Here is a 19,237-nt window from a genome sequence, read left to right on the forward strand (position 1 = left end):
CCTGTGATTAAGACTCAGAATTGGCAGGTCAGGAAACCTGCCAAAGCTTTTAAAAACCTCTTGGCTATGGCCCAGCTGACAGGACCCTTTACAGACCGTAAGGTCTATTGCTGTTTGAGCCTCAGGTACACGCAATTCAACAGACCTCAGTTTTCTCACTAGTGAAAGTGTAATTATATCATAATTCTCTTGAATATTATAAAGCTCAGCATGCTAATTTTGTGCTACAGGTCATCAGATACAAAATGGAATGAAAAGTATTGTCTTGATTTCATCAGTGGCTGCAGTGGGCATATATTGGCCAAGCCATCTGAGGAAAGCTTCTAGCCAAAGGACATATTTAAAACTGCGTCTCTGCTGAGGCACTAAAGAAAAGAATTGGAAGTTGTGAGCTGCTTCCACTGTGATATGACATCCTTGACATGACTCAGGCTGAGGGAGCCTATACATCACAACCCAAAAAAAAAACTCCAAGGCTGGGAAAAAAAAGCAGAGAAAACAAACTACCACCACAACATGGACACTATTTATCAAAACAGCTCTACTGAGCCAACCCCCGAAGGACTGCATGGCACAGCTTAAAACAAGAGAAGATTTATCTGTGCTCCTGGGAGTGTTACTCTTCCTGCCCTATGTAAGCAAAGACAACCACTTTGTTCGCCTTCTGTATTACCCTGTCCTCATCCCTGCCCTTGCAAGCCAGAGTGGCAGCAAACAGGATTTGTGCACAGAGAAAAGGAGTTCTTTTGTTGGCACTTGTGCTGATTCAGCACAGGGTTGGCTGTGCATTACAGTTCTAAGCAGTTACCACCCACAGAGGGGATCGGCACGTTTATATGAAAATAAGTGAAGGAAACATGGATGGCAGACTCAGGAGGCAGGCTCTGTTGGTTAGCTTATGTAAACCTGCCCTTCTGTGTAGGAGCAGCCTAAAGGTGAAGTTTTAGATTAAATGTACACATTTTCCACAATATCTAACTGGTGAAATACCTCAATGGACAGCTCTGAGGTGGTGCACCTTGAAGATGTCAACTGACTCAGAACACACTACAGGGTTAACTTCTGTGAGGACCTCCTGTTCCATCTTTGCCAAGAAGGTTTTCTCTATGACTCCTGTAGGTCTTGCAGGGTGGCAGGGTTAAGTGTGGACATTCAGGAGAGTTCCTGGTCTTTCACTGGGAGGGCTATGTCATCTGCTGAGATTTCTAGGCAGTCAGACATTAGGCTCATCATCAGGCAAAGGGCCCTAGACAAAGGGCTTTAGGATTCTCGAATGTTAGTCAACTCAGATAAATTAGATGCTGACAACAGAAATTTGGTAGTTCAGGCTTCCCTCTTGGAAACCTTCACAGTTGAAATGTAACATTATTTTACATCAGGGTGATACCTAGTATTATGTTTATTTGATTGCAGGAAGGAAGGATGGACATAGCAAGGAAGAGAAAGGCACTCTTGTGTTAAAGTTTTCCTTTTTCTGTAACAGCAAAGTTGAACTGTGAACTGTGAACCATACTGTGAACTGTATGGATCTCATGTGACACATCTTCCTAGTCTGTGTGTGGGTGGCCCTCAGGGTCTAGAGTGGAAGTCTGATTTCTCCAAAGAGTTAGTACATCTGTTAACTACAGCACTCCCCACTCTACTGCTTTGAAAACAGATTAGAGTCTCCTTTGTGCAGCCACAGCAAGTTCTGCTCTTCAATATAGTGTTCTTTGCTAAAATAACCTCTGGTCCCCTTCTTGTGCCTGATGCCATCTGGCTGTAAAACTTCAATCAGAGATCGGTACATTCAATAATTATATGCATGAACAGGATCCATTTCCACTCTCACACATCCATCCCCACAACAGCAAAGACAGGGTGATACCTGTAGCTCTTGAAGCACTTTTTAAGCCTCAAAATTAACAAAGCCCTTTTCAGAAATGTAGAAAAATACCACCTCCCTAAGCATGGGCTGTGCAAATCATACACCTCACCAACAATATCTCTTGAAAAGAAGGCAGGTACAATCCATGCTGACTGACACTGATGCAAAGTTGTGTCATGTGCACAGAAAACTCTTCCTCACAGCATTCTTCCTGTGTCTTCTATACAATGCTATCTAGGCAATAACAGCTCAGAACTACACAAAAGGCTTGCATTTGCAGGTCTGGAAAAAGTGCATTGGTGTGGGAAAACCACAAGCTCTTCTTTTCAAATACTTTGTTGTTCTTCCGCCCATTAAGTTTCTCTGCAAGCATATTTAAACTGCTTAAACGTATTTTAAATGTTTATGTATCTAGCATAGTTCTTTTCCTGGGCTCCAAATTCAGTGAAATATCAATGTGAAGGATTAAGCTATTCTTTTTATTATATTAGCTAGTGTGTTTGGATTACCATCCCCTGCCATACTTCCTGCTGCATGTGTGAGCACCCTGCTGTGTACATTTGGAAACAGTATTAATTACCCCAACAAGAGGCTCTCCTGCACTAGGCAGGAACTGTGAGCTCGAGACATTAGGGTTGGTTAACAGGTCAAGCATACACAGCTCAGAAGAGCAATGACAGGACACGGTCTTGGGCTGTGTGAGTGGAAGTTTAGGCTAGACATTAGGAAAAAAAATAATCACTAGAAGACTGATGGGGCATTGGAATGGGCTGCTCAGGGAGGTGGTGGAGTCAGCATCCCCGAAGGTGTCTAAAAAAAGATTGGATGTGGCACTGAGTGTCATGATTTAGGTGAGAAGGTAGTGTTAGGTCACAGGCTGGACTTGATCTTCTCAAAGGTCTTTTCCAACTCAGTTAATTCTGTGATTCTGTGACTTGCAGGAAAACCAATCACATACTCCAAGCATAGGAATGGTGAGAGGAATAACAGAGGCTGATAGAAAACATGGTTGGTGAAAAGAGTGAAAAAAAAAAAGAGGGAAAATGAAGGCTAAATGCAAGGTAGGACTCATGGGCAACTCTCTTCTTGCATGAGATATTATATAAAAACATTCTTATGTCTTTTCTTCAAAGAATGTCTTAGTTCAGCCTGGTAAAGCTTAGTTCAGAAAATATAGAGTGCTTTGCTGTCAAGGGCTTGAAAACACCTCTAAAGACACACATTGTGCCCAATGCCTGAGAAATTCTCCTCAGCATCCATCTGTCCTTAATGGGAATTGAAAGCCCAGCACTGATCTGTCCAGAGCCTCTCCATCACAAGCCAGACCAGGGGAAAGAGCTCTGGTACCAAAAGCAAAGTGGTTGCTATACCTTCACTGCCCCAGGGCTCACAGCTGCTAACTCTCTTTGACTCTTGGTTACCCGCACACCCCAATGTCCACCTGAAATCAGATCTGGCTAAAAGTCAGCAGGACCCACCTTAACTCAATGTTAAATCCAGCTTGAACATGGATAGTCCATTCACATCGTGCATTCAGTGGGTAACCCTCCAGCAAAATCTGACCTCTGGAGGCCCGAAGAACCTGCCCACACCCTGGGGAGAAAAAGAAGAAAAAAATTGTGTGAAGGACCTTCAAGAGACATTTGAAGAAAATATAAGTAGAAATAACACCAGAAGGAGATGACGGAGTGGCTTAGGAAGATACACTCTTTCTTACAAGGCAATGTATAAAATACTGGGACAGCCACACAATGGTTATAATGAGTTAGGTCTATATTGGAGTATTGTCTAGGCTAAGAGTGTCCCCAGGAAAATTGCAGTTGATTGCTTCTCCCTGGTTTGCAATGCTACTTCATGAAACCATTTCTTGCAGCTTTTGCCTCTAATTAGCCCACCTACACACCTGGCTGATGCTCCAGCTCAGAACAGTTTTGATGGAGCCCATGCTGACATTTGCAACCATTGAAGCTGAGGAAGCTGGTGGGAAAGCGACAAAACTACAATGAACACCTGAATTAGCTCAAGCAAAAGAATGAGACAAAAAATCTGTTGCACCCAACGTCATGGTTGCTAGTCCTTCATAAGGAGACTCTAGGAGGAAAAAGAGCTGATATATTCATAGAGGACAAGTTTGTCCTCAGGATTCCCTACATCATCCTTGCATGTTAATGCCACCATGCCAATGAAGATATATAAACATCACAGCTCCTCTATCATCAGCGTGACACTGATGACTCAGTGTGACACATATAGAATATACAGCCCTTATCTCTTCTTTCAGGTTCATTTCTTATCCTTCTTCTAGTCTTGTTCCACTCTGCCTGTGCTGCTCTCAGTTTTTCACCATACTATGGGAATGTGCTTCAGCACCAACAGGACAAGATGAAGTGCTCCAGTCATTTGTGCCCAATCCAAGAAAACCATCAGAGGACAATGAGCTGAACAAATAGCAGACAAGGTCACACCAGGGGAGCAATATCTTTTCATGAAAATCCTGCAGCTGTCCCTAGGCATCTGTCCAGGGATAGTTGTCCTAATTCCTCATCTTGAATGCTGAACATTTTTAGCCCAGAGAGTTCTCTCACCTTCAGTAACCTCTCCCTTTTCCCCAGCTATGAAATATGGCTAATTATATTTTCCTCTGTGGAAGATGCAAAGTTGTTAAGCGATTTTTTTCAGAGCTTACTGTGATCTGCACATGCATGTCCTAGCAAAATGCACAGTTAAGTCACTGTATCAGACAGAGCTAATTTTTCAGCTCCTGCTTTCCTGACTACATCTTTCCAAGTGGAGTCTTGCACATGGCCACCTCCCCTGGTAAGCCTTCTGTTGCTTTGCTGGAGAATGAGGCTGTTATCTGTAAGCCAAAAATTGCAATTCAGTCTAACAGTGTCACCTAATCAGGAGAGCCTACACACTGCAGATGAGGATAAGCAAAAAGTTGAATGACCCAAAAGACCTCCACAGCAATTCTCTCACTTCTTTTTTACCTCTTCAGTCTGACAGAAAGCTCTGCTGCTTCCGTCTGTTTCCCTAGAGAAACCCTAAGCTTTTAACCAGTAACCCAGGAAGAATGTTTCCTACTGAAACAGAGGGTTTTAACACTCGCCTCCGGGCCCTTCCTTCCCGAGGGAGAAAGAGTGACAGTGACCTGATTTGGTGAAGTACCGAGCATCTGTGGTTCCCATTGATCATAGTGTCTGGAAATCAATCCTGCTGCATCTGGTCTATGGGGAAACATGAAGACTGCAGGTCAATTCCCCCTCTTTCTTCTTAAGAAAGTGTTGCTCAAATGAAATACCCTTTGTTCATTTACCCTCAGTTACCCTTAATTAAGCAGGACCCAAGGAAACAGAAATCCTGCTCAGAAGAGTTCCTCAAAAGTGTTTCATCCTCTTCTGTGGCTCGCTCAGTTCCCTCTGTAAAAGGCGAGGATTAATGAGTGTGCCCAGCAACCACATTAGGATTCAACGAGTACAGCAGGATCTGCTGTGGTGAAAATGATAATGCTCCTTCCCACAGCAAGAAACAGGCCCTTGTGCTGCCATTGGCTCCCGCCTCAAAAACAACCTGGGACAAAGCTGCTAGAAATCTTCAGAGGGTTTGACAGGGGGCTTGGACCACCTCAAAGAAAGTTTCCCTTTCGTCCTGAAGGGCTTTTGAGTTTTCGATGCCTTTAACAAAGGAAAGCCAGAGAACTGGTGCAAAGAGATACTTGTATGCACGGCATACTAAACACACTTCTCTGTTTGCCGTGGTACAGCCTGAACTCTCTGAACACTGGCGCCGAGGAAGTAGGTTTGGCCAGCAAAGCAGGTGGTCCAGAGACTAAAGAGGAGCCATTCAGTGACCCTCTCCAAAAGAACGTTCTCAGGTTTGCTCCCACCCCTCTCTGCACGAAGCACCTTTGCGATCACATCAAATCTGCGCTCTTTAATCTCCAGCGCTTCTAGCAGAAGTTAGGCTGACTCCCCAGACCAACAGTTCAATCATATGTTGATCAAAAGGAGCCTTTTCTCTTCCTATTCTAAATCTGCAGGAGACCTGGAAAGCCCTCAAAAATAATTTACATCATAAACACAAATGCTGGCAAATTCTGCCTCATTTACAAAAAAATAAACCACTTTGGCAGAGTATCAACATCCTTGTTCCGTTCCTGTTCCTGAAAAAAAAGGCAGCTTTCAGGGCCACAGTAAGATTTCCTCCAAGGCTTGTTACTAACAGAGAATAAAAAATTCAGGAGACCTCTGAGTTGTAGCCCACAGAGACCCATAGGTCTATGGAGGGAGAGGTCCTGAGACGACCTTTGATAAGGACACATCTTATCTTCTGTTTGAGTGCTGCATCTCAGATGTGAGGCTCCTTCAAAGGTAAGGACGACTGAAAAGAGGAGAAAGACAGTAGAAAGGTTTCTGCTATTCAGAAACAGGCTGATATGGGAAGGCAGCTGTCACTTGTCCCAACTTGCTGCTTCCTGTTGGTTGTCGGTCACCAGTATTATGTGAAACAGTAATGTTCAGAAAGTTTCAAAAACTACGAGTACTCTTTTCTGGCACAGGGTCCACATTTGGACAGCAGAGCTGAGAACAGCTGTTAGCAAACACCACTTTCTCCCCTGCTTTGATGGAGCATGTGCCTTGAAGTGACATTACAACTTGTGGCTGGCAAAAACTGTTGGAATGCAGGGTACAGAGGAAAGGGTTCTGCAGGGTTGGTTTTCTCCTGGTTTTAGAGTCTGATGTGCCTTTTAGGTCATGATGATTCAGTCCAAGAGAAGTCCCATTAGGAAATATTCTAGCACCCAATTAAATCTAGTCAGTGTGCTTATTTCCTAAGAGCACTCCTTTGGCCTACCCTATATCATTTACCCTTTTACTAAATTATCTGGTATCCTTTGGTGGGTTTTCAGCCATACCCATGCTTCCAGCTATGCCAGCGGATACTACAAACCGGACAGACCCATGGGCCGTCCCGTGGTACTTCTTCCTTGCCATGGCTCTATATCATTGCTACTTTTGCTGGCAGGCCCCACAAATCTCTCCAGGGGGCTCATCCTGCGCTGGCCAACGCTCTCAGCCCCTGGAGCGCTGCGGGGCCTGGGCCTCATTGTTCCCCCGGAGGCACCCAGACCGTGCCACAGAGCTGCCCCCGCCGCGTTCAGTATCAACAGGCGCTGATCGTGCCCGCAGATCCCCCGTACCCCCGCGCTCCCTTCCTGGCGCCTATCCCGCGGGATGACCGGGGCCTCACGGCGCGGCCTCCGCGGGCCCCCGGCCGCCCCCTACCGCCCGTGCGGGCCGGTGCCGGTGCCTGCGGGGCCCGTGGCGGCCGGGGCTGCAGTGCCCGCCGGGCCGGGCTGCAGTGGCCGCCGAGCCGGGCGCGCCGTGCCCGGGGCGCTGTCTCAGCACGGCAGTGCAGGGATGCGGCCGGAGCGGCGCTCGCCCTCCTGCCCGGCCGGCCCGGCCCAGGAGCCGCGGCACGGCGGCAGCGCCCGCCGGCCCCGCGAGAGGGAGACAGAGCCCGGCGGGAGCTGCCGCCCGCCCCCCGCGCCGCACGGGCGGCCGCGCCGTGCCCGGCAGCGCTGGCCTTGGCAGCGTAGGACGGAGTAGGCAAATTGTTTACATCCCGCTATTACCGTGCTGGCGCTTCTTTGTCATTCCGGGATTTCTTGGCCCTCTGCCGCTGGCGAGGCACCCAGGGCTGGCTGCAGAGTTTGAGCTGTGATACGTATGCAGGTACCAAAGAGAGATGGCTCCTCCTGTGCTCTCCCAGCTGAGGTGTGCTAGCACATCCACGGCTCCAGCAGCCTGTGCCTGCTGGCATTCCAAGGCTGCTTGCTGGCCGCCCTCCAGACCCAGAGCCACATCGCTGGGAGGCGCAGTCCGGCACCCATCGTGGTTGTGGGCTGCTTTCCAGACATGCGGTTTTCTCCATGCCTGAGCCATGCATCAAGGCCAAAATTGAGTTAGCCACAAAAGGGGAGCTCAGGATGTGTTGGCATCACAACTGTCCTCTGTGTCCCCACTGTAAGAGTGGAAGAGACAACAGCACTGTCTAACCTTCCTACCCCACCTCTCAAGTACCACAGAACCACATGAAAGAGAGCACAGCCTCAGTGTCACACTGGGTCCCTTAAAAGAGCAGGTAGTAAGAAAAATGTTATAAAACAAAGCTGTCCAAAATTTCAGTATGCAAAAATATCCAAATAGACCTCTGTGTGAAGGTGTGTTTGCTTCAATACAAGTGGGAAGAATAAACTGAAATATACTGTAGGCAACCAATGTATACAGGCAGATGGAGGAAAAATTTGATGAGCTAATGACTCTTTCTTGGCTCTTCTTTTAAAGAAAATTCCAGAGAAGCTCTAGCGTGCGCCTAGAGAAAATGGGACTTTAAAGTGTTCTCAGAAATCACACCGTAAACGGCAGGGGACTCAGTTGATCAACTTCAAAGCCTCAAGGCTGAGATAGCTCTGTTGCTGGAACATGTTGATTCCCCACATTCTGCTATTTGAAGCAATGATTTTATTTTATATGCTTTCACCTCCTGAATGATCATGGGCAGTGTTGTGAAAGCAAGTTAAATTGTTGCTTTCAATTAAATGACTAAGAGGACACAAGCCTAAGGTATATAGCCCAATAGACAGAACAGAGTAGGGAAAGCAGAATCTGCTTTTATCCCTTCCAGCAAAATATGAACAAAGAGATAGTCAATAAAAAATGAAAGAGAGCTTCACCTTCACTGGTGGGAAATTGGTGAAGGAAATACCAGTCTTAAACATTACACAGTTGCCTGATGGAATTCATTATTGAAAGACAGAATTGGGATTAATAACTTAGCAAAACTCAAAAGCAGGAGCTTTTGTACACTGTCAGGACCAAAACCTTTAGATATTGCTACCGGGGCCTGAAATACTCATTGTTGTGACATAATCAGAAGTTACAAGACAGTTTTCCAGAGGCACCTTGAAGTGTGTTGAAGATGTGTGGCAGAGGAAGGAAACTCTGGGATATCTTTGGGGCTGGCAGGGCTTGAAGGAGGACAGAGGGTAAGCTCTTTTTGATAAAGCTGCTGCCCTTGAAATGTTTATGCTTATGCTCAGGGTCTATGATGACGTGAGTCCAAGAAATGCAGATTACAGAAGATTTCCGGAGTCACAGTAGTTAAAGTTTTAAAATAAACCAAACCCAAACAGATATTTAGTAGGGTTCTAACTCACCCTGACATGAGGCCCAGTCCAATTCCTGGGCCTCAGACAAGCACTGGGAGAGAAGTTTTTTCCTAATTGTAGATCTGCTTACTGCCTGGTTGTGTTTGCCTTCTGCTCGTGCCTTTTGCAAGAGCTGCTGTGCAGGAATAGCTGGAAAGGCACAGCATGGCCCTGGCTCTGTCCCACCACTCCCTGTCCCTGCCATCCCTCCCTGCCCGTGCAGGACACTTACTCATGCAGTCCCCTCCATACCAGCCAGCTCTGCACTCTGCACAGTAGATTCCCTTGATGTAGAAGTCGTCGAGTGTCCCTCCCCAGGAGCCATTGCGACAGGACTTGCAGTTCTCAAAGATGGTGCAGCCTAAAAAGAGAGCCACTGTGTTAGATGAAAGCCAAGGTAGATTGTCCTGTGGGAAGAGGAGCAGCCTCTCTGTCTTTTCCACAGAAAATGCCAATGACGTTCATGACTGCAGAGGTGCTGACAGCTCTCCCACTAGGGACCATACCCAACCTCCACACCCTAGGCAGCTCACACTCTGAGATTTGGAACCAAACTCCTGGTCTGACTTGCCCAAACCTCTAAATCCCATTGCTCCAACTGTAAACTCCTCTCTCAGGAGTCTGAATGTGTGTGCTGATGCCACTTGGGCCCAGCCTAAATTATTCTGATGCCTTCTAAACTGGTCCTAGCTCCTCCTGCTCTCTCCTCCTATCCCCTTTCACTTTTCTTTTTCCTCCTTGCTTGTGGCACTTCCAAGTTATCGCTCCTCTTTTGCTTTAGGGATACAAATCAACCAAGAGTACCACCAAAACACTCCTGGTATGAAGCCATCTGTTGTGTCACCCTTTGGCAGCTTCCAAGCCTGCCCAAGACATCCTGACAACACTGCTAGTAGAAACAACACTGCTGTTGGGTTTTTGGCCAGTGATGCTACCTGCTTTGGGGGAACCTTGCCAAGTGTCTTGCTGCTGTCAGCTGAGCGGCAGATGAAGTTCCTGCGGAAATGCAGGACAATCCCATGCCTCAGTGAGATGTGCTTGTTCACCACTGCCCTGCCCAGCATCTGCCGTGATGCCTTGGCCAAAGATTTGGTGTGAACACAGCATGTCCACAAACATACCTGGGTGGATTAAGCAGGAGTCACACTCATTATCCTCGTTCCTGCAGCAGGGAATGGTGTAGCCCACTCTTTCTTTCTGTCCTGGGCAGATGCACTCGATCTGGTCGTATTCGCAGCATTCCCGGCACATGATATTCCACTCGGCTCCTGGGCAGTTTTCATTGATCACTGTGTACTCTGCAGGGAACGGAGAGGAGGACACACAATCCATTATCTGATGAGGACTGGCAGGATCTGTTGTCCAATGGTTTGTCAGATCATGGATGCCATGAGGCTGGCCAAGGTCTTCAGCCCAGAAACACCCAAACTACGTGGCAACATGCACCTGAAATGTCAGCATGGCTTGCATGTCTAAGGAACACACAGGAGTTTCACAGTGCCAGCCAGAGGAAGCAAACAGACCAGAGGGAAGGAATATGTTCGCTTTCTCTGCAAGGCCTGCCCACTTCCGTGGTGAGAAAAATAGCTTTAAAAAAACACAGAGGATGATATCACATGAGAAAGTTTCTTCAGATTGCAGGACTGATTTAAAGCATCATCTATAGTTTAGATTATTTGAACTATGATTGCATGTTTTGGTTATATTTCTGCTTGTGAATTTGCTATTCTTGAAAACTAGGGGGCCCACCAGGAAAGGCCATTTTTAAAGTTGGTTTTTAGCTGGTTTTGCTCCCTATTTTCACCCAGAAGCACATGTTGTTACATTTGACTTCACTGCCAAAGGAAACAAGATTTTATGTTATTTTTAAAGGTTCATTTTGCCTGCCATTTCTAATATGGTAACATCTTTCTATTATTTAGCATAGCCTCATATGGTATCTACGCTGTGCTGGAAGTACCCTTTTAGGAAACAACCTCAGACTGTGACTCAGGACTGCCACAATAAGTGCAGATCCTGTCTTTCTCCACCAGTGCGCTGTCTAAATTCTACAAAGAGAGATCCAAGGAGTGCACAGAGCTGTCAGCATGCCTTCTAAGCAGCTGACAGCCCTGATGACTGCTTTCATGGAGTTTGATAGTAAAAAGAGAGAGCAGACTAGAAAGATGAGACATGAAGGAAACTTAATGAGACTAGCTCTTTTTTTCCCTTCTATCCTCCTCTTCTTTCTTTTTTTCTTTTCTTTTTTCTTTTTTAATTGTGGTTAGGTAACAACCTTTTTCCTTGTGTAATAAACTCTGAGTAACGGGGTTGCCTTGTCATGAAACAAGCCACATATCTCTAAGGTGAAACACTCCCATCCATGCCTGTACCTGTCTGCCTTCTCACACGAATGTTTTTTTGTTTCATTGTCACTGACAACCTAATTACTGTGCCTGCTGGAGCTCCCTACCACTGAGCCTTGCTGCTCTGTCTCACTTGACTCTCCATGACCTCATGAAGCCTGGTTGCTGGAAGCTTATCTTCCCCCCTAATGATTTTTACTGACTCCATAAAAAAGGACCACCAAACTGTTTCTTCTTCTTTTCTTTTTTTTCCCCCACTTTGGCTGGGAAATGAAATGCAGCCCTTTGTGCTCCTCCGAGCTGAGCCTATCCCTTGTCCCTGGAGCATGGACCAGGGAGAGTCCACTGCTGCTCTAAGTTTAGGAAAGAGGCTGCTGTTTGTGCTGAAACCTTTCCATCCCCCCTCTCTGCCCCTATAAGCATTTCAAAAAGAAAAAGATGTCCCTTCTGTCCAATAAGATTCTGTATTTTTTTTGTTCCATTAGTGGAATCTTGCATTGAAATAATCTTATTGTTCAGCAGTTATAGACCCTTTTGCCTGTAGATCTTTACAAAGTTCTCTTTCCAGATGGGAAAATGAAGCACAAGGGAGGTGAAGTGACTTTGCTCAAGGTCCCAGGGAAAAACAATGGTAGAGTGGGGAATTAAACTCATGCCTTCTAATTTCCAGAATGGCAGTCAGTCATCCTGGCCAGGCTGGGGCTTCTTAACCTATGGCTATTATTTCCTTTTAATTAAGCCTTTTATCTATGAATTGTACCTGATTCAGATTCCAGAGAAAATTAATTACACACGTTTAATTATCTCCGTGGAACTGACTCTCAGTTTGATACATCTCACGATACAAGGCAGACAATAGCTGTGTCTCTGGTGTATGGGGTGGGAGTCTCACTCCTTCCTGAAGCAGCACTCTTTAAAGTCTGACTAATAAATAACTACCCACCACTCAGAGCTTTTGTAAAGCATCCTTCAAATTCTCATTCTTTTCCTAACTCAAGATAGAAATCTAATTTATCTCAAGCTTGCTAAAGCCTATTAATAAAGTGGATATATTATTCAAGAGAATTTTTTGTCTGTAAAATGATCCAAGTATTCACAGGCAAACTTACATTGGGGTGACAAAGGAAAGTCTCCATCCTTGCAGAAGCTCACATCCTGGCAAGGTAAGGCTGTGAGCCACACAACTTTCAAGTTAGCACTGAGAGATGGGCTGGACCATGTGACATCCAGAGGTCCCTCTCAACCTAAATTATTCTGTTCTTCCCTAAAATATGGCATATGTATTTGCATGTAGGTAGAGAGTGTGAATGTGTGCATATGAATATTTATTTTCATATGTTGAGCTTGTGTACACAACAGAGCCAAAAGGCAGAGGCCACACTTATTCTTGGTGGATCAAATGTGTGTATTTGTAGAATAAGTTGACCTTGAGGTAATATTTAGTGTTAAGAAGGGAGCGGCTGATCTTGGCCCTTAAAAAATGTAGAATTATACTTTCTGCCACCTAGAAATGCTTTTTGCTCACTTCTTTTGTCTCAGCTTAGATAATGAAAATGTCTAAAAAACTATCTTTTGACTTACTGACAATTCCCTTTCAGGTTCTCAGCTTCTGCAGTTTGGGCAATTTATATAGCCTTGACAAGGAAATTTTTGGATTTGAGATTTTTTAAAGCGGCCCTTCTAGGATTTTCTTCACAGAAATCATGGAATCTATTATTTTGAGGCTCTGTAGAAGCTATTCTTTAAATAAAATATGATTGAAGAGTTTATGCATTCCTTTAATAACAAAAGAATCCCTTTTGTTTTATCTCTGGGCTACTGAAAAAAAGGCAGATAAAACCTTTGCCTCAGAAGTTTAAGAGGGATATGCAGAGAGTCACTTATGTGTGTAAGCAATATTTGTTTGTGTGGCTGAGCTCAGCATGTGCTCCAGGGAGGCAGAGGCATAACCCTGCTCCCCCATGTGTGTTTGGGGATGGGCAGCCACTGGCAGCTCCCCCACACACTCTTGGCCATTATTACCGCAAAACAGAAGAGAATGAGGCAGAGAAAAGTGGGGGAAGATTTATTGACTGAGTAAAAAGCTGAAAGCAAGGCCTCGGCCAGCTGTGGCAGAGATAATTGTGGGGTGTTTTGTGAGCTTTACTTTGATAATCTTCCAAAGCAGGCAGTCTGGCTTGCAGGCAGTGACTGGGTCTTTGATTTTGGGACAAGCCGGAAGAAGCTGCTTGACAACCCATGCAAAATATTTAACTGCAAAGAACAAACAAGACTCTGGACAGGCAAATAAACAGTGGATTAATTTATGAGATTTTAATGATGGAAGAAAAGCCCATTAAATCCAGGCATAAACAGCTCACATGGAAGCAGCTCAAGACCATGGAAACCATGCAAGAAATGCCTGTGTTGGGAAAGCACGCAAGCGTCCAGGGCGTGTGCTGGAGGGAAGACCTGCTTGGCTCAGGAGCCTGGCACAGCTCAGCACAACACTTCATCTGATGCTTTGGGTCCAGCCTGAGCAGGACTCTGCAGTGGGAGATCAACATTTTCAGGCTCAGATGGCAGTGCAGTCATGCTTGCTACCTACATCTGCACCTAGCAAGACCTCCTCATCCCTACAGCATGTCCGATCCTGGAGGATCTGTCGGTGATGGATTTTGTGAAAGACCAGTTGGAGGCGATGCTCCAGACAATGTTCTCCTTGTTGGCAGTGTCAGTCCAACAACAATTCACCTCAGTGATGCTGCTGCCTCCCCTCATGCCCAGGGCTGAGATGAGGCTTAAAGCTTTGGTGATTCAAGAAGAGATTCACAAGCACATTGTTGCCTCAGGGGTGGGTCAGGCTGCTCATCATGGTGAAATGTCAGCTTCAGCTGACTGATCTTTTGCCATGGTGAATTTGTATATCATAGACACCTCGCTAGATGGAAATGGATTTCTGCTCCAAAGATCTGAGAGCTGGGAAAACTGTGTAGCTAAGAAGTAAAGTGAATTGAAGCAGGTCCAATTATACCAATTATTTCTTGAGACTTCCACTTCCTTAAAAGAATGAGGATTTTTTTAGAGTACAGTCACTTTAAGCTGATATAAGCCCTTGCTGCTGCTAAGATGGGACATTTTTCTCCCCCCTCTCCCTGACTTCCCATTCCCATCCCTGTATTTGTGCTGACAGTAGCTGCTGTGTGGAGGGATCCGATGACTGATTGAGAAAAAAAACAGTTTGCCATATCTGTCCTTGGAGGGAACTTCCTATGCTGCAAGTCCATTCTGTTATCCTGCAAAAATTATCCTTCCATGACTCAGTTTATCCATCAGTAAATTGGCAAACATTACTTAAGCTCAAAGAAATGTTATTTCAGATTGCTTTGAAAAGTGCCATTTGCAGTAACAGTGCAGTGTAAGACCAGATACAAACAGATAGGTACATCTCCCAAATTTGAGTCCTTAGAGGATGACTTTTTGAAGTGATTATTTAACCAGTTTGTGTTCCACAGATGAGAACATGCCCCTTTGTGTTTGATTTCATCCTTATTTTTCAACATGCTGCTCAATGACAACTACTGTCTTGAAGAAAGGAACAAGCAGTTGAATTTGAAGGAGCAATTTCTTAAGGCTGTTAGTAAAGAATGTTTGGCCCTGTAATAATTCTGAAAGGATTCTTTAACTTCTCATTAAAGAGAAGACAGCTTCAACAGAGATGAAACCTAGTAGCAGCTTACATTTAGGTCCATCTCATTTTTCTGCTCCTTTCTTACTTGGCTCTGCTGCTATTGCACAGGTATGCAAGCTGGGCCTCACCCCACAGCCTCAGGTGTGTGGACCTTGACAACAGCAAATGCTCTGAGTGCAGCCCTGACTGAAACTGTGGCTCCATTGTGATGAATAGTAAAATTCTCCATGTGAGGCCAAGAGGAAGACACCTTGGAAGGGAAGAGGGGTATTCCCTTTAAGAGACTTTTACTGGGGCTCTTGGAAAATTATGTACCGCAAACCCTTAATAATAAAGGAAAGTGCAGGTCTTTATTGTTGACCTTTGTGCCTGCGATAAACTACTGTGCAAATTGTGTCTGTCTCTTTGATGTGTTAAGAGGATGAAAGGGATAATGCTGTCTCTAAAACCACTTGCTTCTCTTTAGAAATTATGTACCTATTATTCTTTCAGCAGCTGGGCTAATTAAAAGAGCAGCTGAAATACATCCCTGTTTTAGCTTTACTCAGTGTGCTTACTTTATGGTCACGGATCTTTGCTGAATAATTAAACTGCTGCTTCTACAGAGTCAGTTAGCAACCTTTTCTGCCTGTAGTGTGTGCTTTCACACAGTGGCAAGTGGGGAGAGGCAAAAAGAAAGGATCTCTATTTTAGAAAAAATCAAAGCCAGTGGAAGAACACAGGAGGAAACCTATGATACTAAGTGGAATCTGCCCACTTAATAAATGCACACTAATTTGACTGTCTTTTTTAAATAAACTTCTCCTTTAGTTTCTTCTCAGTATTTATGACCTTTTATTTGTGATCTTATTATTGGAACTGTGGCCTTTTGGCTTATTTGAGAAAAGCCGTGGCAGGAAGAAATATCCAGGTTAAGACTTTTCAGAAGTTGCCACATCACCCTTCAGGCTTCAATTCTCTCTGGGACAGAGGATCTTATTCTGGGCAGAAAAATTCTACTAGTATGATCAGGAAGAGAATTTGTCTTCTCTGTGCTGCAAGACAAGGAACAGGAACAGGTAATGAATGTAGAATTTTTGAGTAAGTGACAGCATTGATGATGTTAGGCTTCTGCAATAGGAGAGAATGTTTGGAAATCTGTGGAGAAGAAGCAGCTGCAGTATTGAAATTAATTCATGACCACATCACATGAGAATGTGCTCGTGTCCTAAATGTAGAGGAGTGGAGCTGGACCTGTCTTGAGGACTTGCCTCTTGTAATGGTGTGAGACCTGCAACATGTTGACAACTTTAACTTGCAGTTAATGTTGCCCAGATAGAAACAGTCCACACAGACTGCAGCAACCCTCCACAAATTTTAATCCTTACAGCTCCCGTGGAGTGTGTAGTCCAGCCCTGACCAAGGACTGAAGATGCTCTCAGTCTGCCAGGCCTCTGTCCCTGCTGCTGGCTTGCCTCCCTCCCTGTGGCCTTCCTTCCAGTTTGCCCCTCACCATGTCCCTGTTCTTGCAGGAGGGAGAGGGGCATCACATGCCCAGGGGAGGTTCTGCTGCTGGCAACTGCATCATCCTGTGGTGGTCAGGGGTCCTTCAGGGCTGGTGGAGAGAAAAATCCTGGGCATTGGCAGGCTTGCAGGGACTCCTGGGAGCTACTTGAAGAGACCTCAGGGTCAAAAGTGAGTAACCCCAGCATTTTTTCCAAAATAAAAAGCAAGTCTCTTCCCCTTTGTCCATGCTAGGAACCTAAACATGTGAACTGAAGTAACCCATTTGCTAAGATTGAATGCATCTGGATGTGTCTGAGTGCATCTGGCCTTCACTTCTCTAGACAGAGGCTGGAGGGGGAGGGGAAGAGAGGTTGGGAAGGGTTTAGATAGGCAGAAACACACAAAAACACACATATATTTTTAAGGAAACATGAGTCACTTGCACTCCAAGTTTATTCCAAAAAGTAAATTCCCAGACCGCCCGGACTCCTGCCCCCAGCTCTCGAGGCAGGCCCTGTGCAACTGGGTGTGATAAATATGGATAAAAATTGGATACATCTGTGGGGAGGAGACAAAACGCTATTTTCCAACCTGCCCTGACATGTTAAGGCCACTGCACTTCTGAGTTGCTCCCCTGTCTCCGAGAACCCCTCCTGCTGTGTCTGGAGGAGGCCCCCTCATGCTGCCAGCTGTGTGCCAAGCAAGTGCCAGCAGCTGCTCCGCCACCAGCAGCAACAGGGCAGGGAGGCATGGCAAGGAAGGGCAGGGGGCAAGGGGGACAGCTGACATCCATGTGTCTGTCCCACAGGCTCTTCCACACTGCTCCTGGTGTGTGAGGAGTGGGTGTTGGGGGAACTAGCACCCTCCCTCCAAAGCTCACAGCCCCATAGCCCTTGTGTCTCACTGGGCATTGCTGTCCTTCCTCCTGCCTCCCCTTGTCACTGCTGCCAAAGGGACCAGTGCAAGATGACTCTGCAGGTCAGAGAGAGACGTGCTGCCCCTCCAGCAGGAGGGGTTTATGCCCACCCAGCTGCCTGAGAGCCAGAGCCTGTGCCCAGGGATGCTCTGCCACTGGCAGGGCTAGTTCTGTGCCACTCCAGCACATGGCACATGCCATGGAGCCACCTTGCCTGCGCAGCGTGTGAGGTGGCACGTGTCTGAGGGACAAGCCACTGCAGGGACAAGCCAGTGCATGTGGCACAGAGGTGGGGAGAAGCTCTCTGTGCTTGTGAGCCAGGGGGAGCTTTGGCAGGAGGCCAGCCTCCCAGGATGGCTGCAGGTGCTGCTGGCCAGCCTGGTGGGCAGATGACCCTGGTCATCACCCGTTCCCTGTGTCCTGTGTGAGGGTTAGGCAGGGAAGGGCACTGCAGAGGCAGACTCTGCTGCAGCCCCTGCTGAGGGGGCCTCTGAAGCAGCATCCTTGACACCAGTTCTTCACAGCCATTGAGATCTGAGTGCCTGCAGATCTGACAGCTCCCCTGGTAAGAGGAGTCAGCAGTGCTGAAATATGCAGCAGCATCAAGAGTGGGTGACTTGAGGGCACCTCACCTCCCAGTCCTTAGGGCTGCAGCTCCCAAGAAAGCAGCCCACGATGCTGACAGCTGGCTGCTGCAAGCAGGTCTGGACACCTCCAGGTGTAAACAGCCCAGGTTCGTGGCCATAACTACAGCAAATTTGCACTCAACAGTAAATGCTTTCTGCTCAACCTTATCAAGATAATACTTGCTGGTTCAGCAGAAACTGGGATGGGGCTTGAGAACAAAAAAGATCGTTCTGCTTTAACAAGGCTTCCCCTTCGAGAGAATAATATTGGAAGAGCTAAATCCCAGATTGGAAACAATGTGTGGGTTTTGTTTTCTTTTTTTCCTTCACTTTTTTCTCCCTTGCCTTCATTCTTGGTGTTGAGGCTGGAGAGGAAAATCTCTGTCTTGCCAAACTAAACAAATTACGCTTTACAATTCAGAGAGTTAAATGCCTCTTTTTATCATCATTTCCGTAGCACTGAGTGTTGAGAAAATAAAAGGAGTAATAAGCAAAGTGATTGCATACCTTTTTCTTAATGGCCATTGGCAAACAGATTCAGCCAGTTGTTTTCTCTTTAAGGCTATTAAGTTTGCCTGAAAATCATTCCTGGGTAAACCTACACACACACACACACACACTCCATGCTGACAAGAAAAAAAGTACATAAAGCAGAGCCCTTTCTTTCTATTATTGCTGTCCCTGCAGATCTCTCTGCTTCCCATGACAGCGCATGAGATGAAACCCCGCTGACCACACGGAAGGAAGGGGGCTCACTCGACCATGCCGGAACACACACGCTCTCTTACAGTACCTCTTGGCAAGCAGGAGATGAGCAGGAGCTGGAGAAGAGTGAGTCCTACAAGTGTCCAGGGTGCTGGCTCCATGCTGCCCAGGCCAGTGCAGCGGTGTGACTGCTCGGGGAGGGAAAGCAGGCAAACAGCTTTTACTGGGACCTCACCAGCTCCAGGCTGCGAGGGATCTCGGATTTCAGACCTCAGCACGCTCCCATCCTCACCAGAGGGGAACTACCTTCAAGAGACTTCTCAGGCGTCCAGAAGCACACGTCACCCCAAACCTCTCCAACTGCTGCCTTAACCCTTTCTGGACTCTGGCAACAGATCCTTTCTGTGATGGCT

At 46.3% G+C, this 19,237-nt stretch overlaps 1 protein-coding gene across 4 annotated transcripts in view; it reads right to left on the reverse strand.

The window, feature by feature from the left end:
* The window catches only part of PAMR1 (peptidase domain containing associated with muscle regeneration 1), a 55,506-nt gene extending 36,521 nt beyond the window's left edge, over nt 1–18,985 (reverse strand). For 3 of the 4 annotated variants that reach the window (XM_054276022.1, XM_054276021.1, XM_054276020.1), the window contains exons 1-4: nt 18,913–18,985; nt 10,199–10,375; nt 9,310–9,438; nt 3,346–3,460 (exon numbers count right to left, since the gene is read on the reverse strand). In XM_054276022.1, coding sequence (XP_054131997.1) covers nt 3,346–3,460; nt 9,310–9,438; nt 10,199–10,375; nt 18,913–18,985 — 494 coding nt within the window. The remainder of the gene's footprint in view (nt 1–3,345; nt 3,461–9,309; nt 9,439–10,198; nt 10,376–18,912) is intronic. The other variant, XM_054276023.1, reaches the window with a different exon arrangement.
* Nucleotides 18,986–19,237: the final 252 nt, after the last annotated feature.

This window comes from Melozone crissalis, unplaced genomic scaffold (assembly GCF_028551555.1).
Source record: "Melozone crissalis strain CALT ecotype California unplaced genomic scaffold, PUWL_Pcris_2 ptg000018l_1, whole genome shotgun sequence".
Taxonomy (NCBI): domain Eukaryota; kingdom Metazoa; phylum Chordata; class Aves; order Passeriformes; family Passerellidae; genus Melozone; species Melozone crissalis.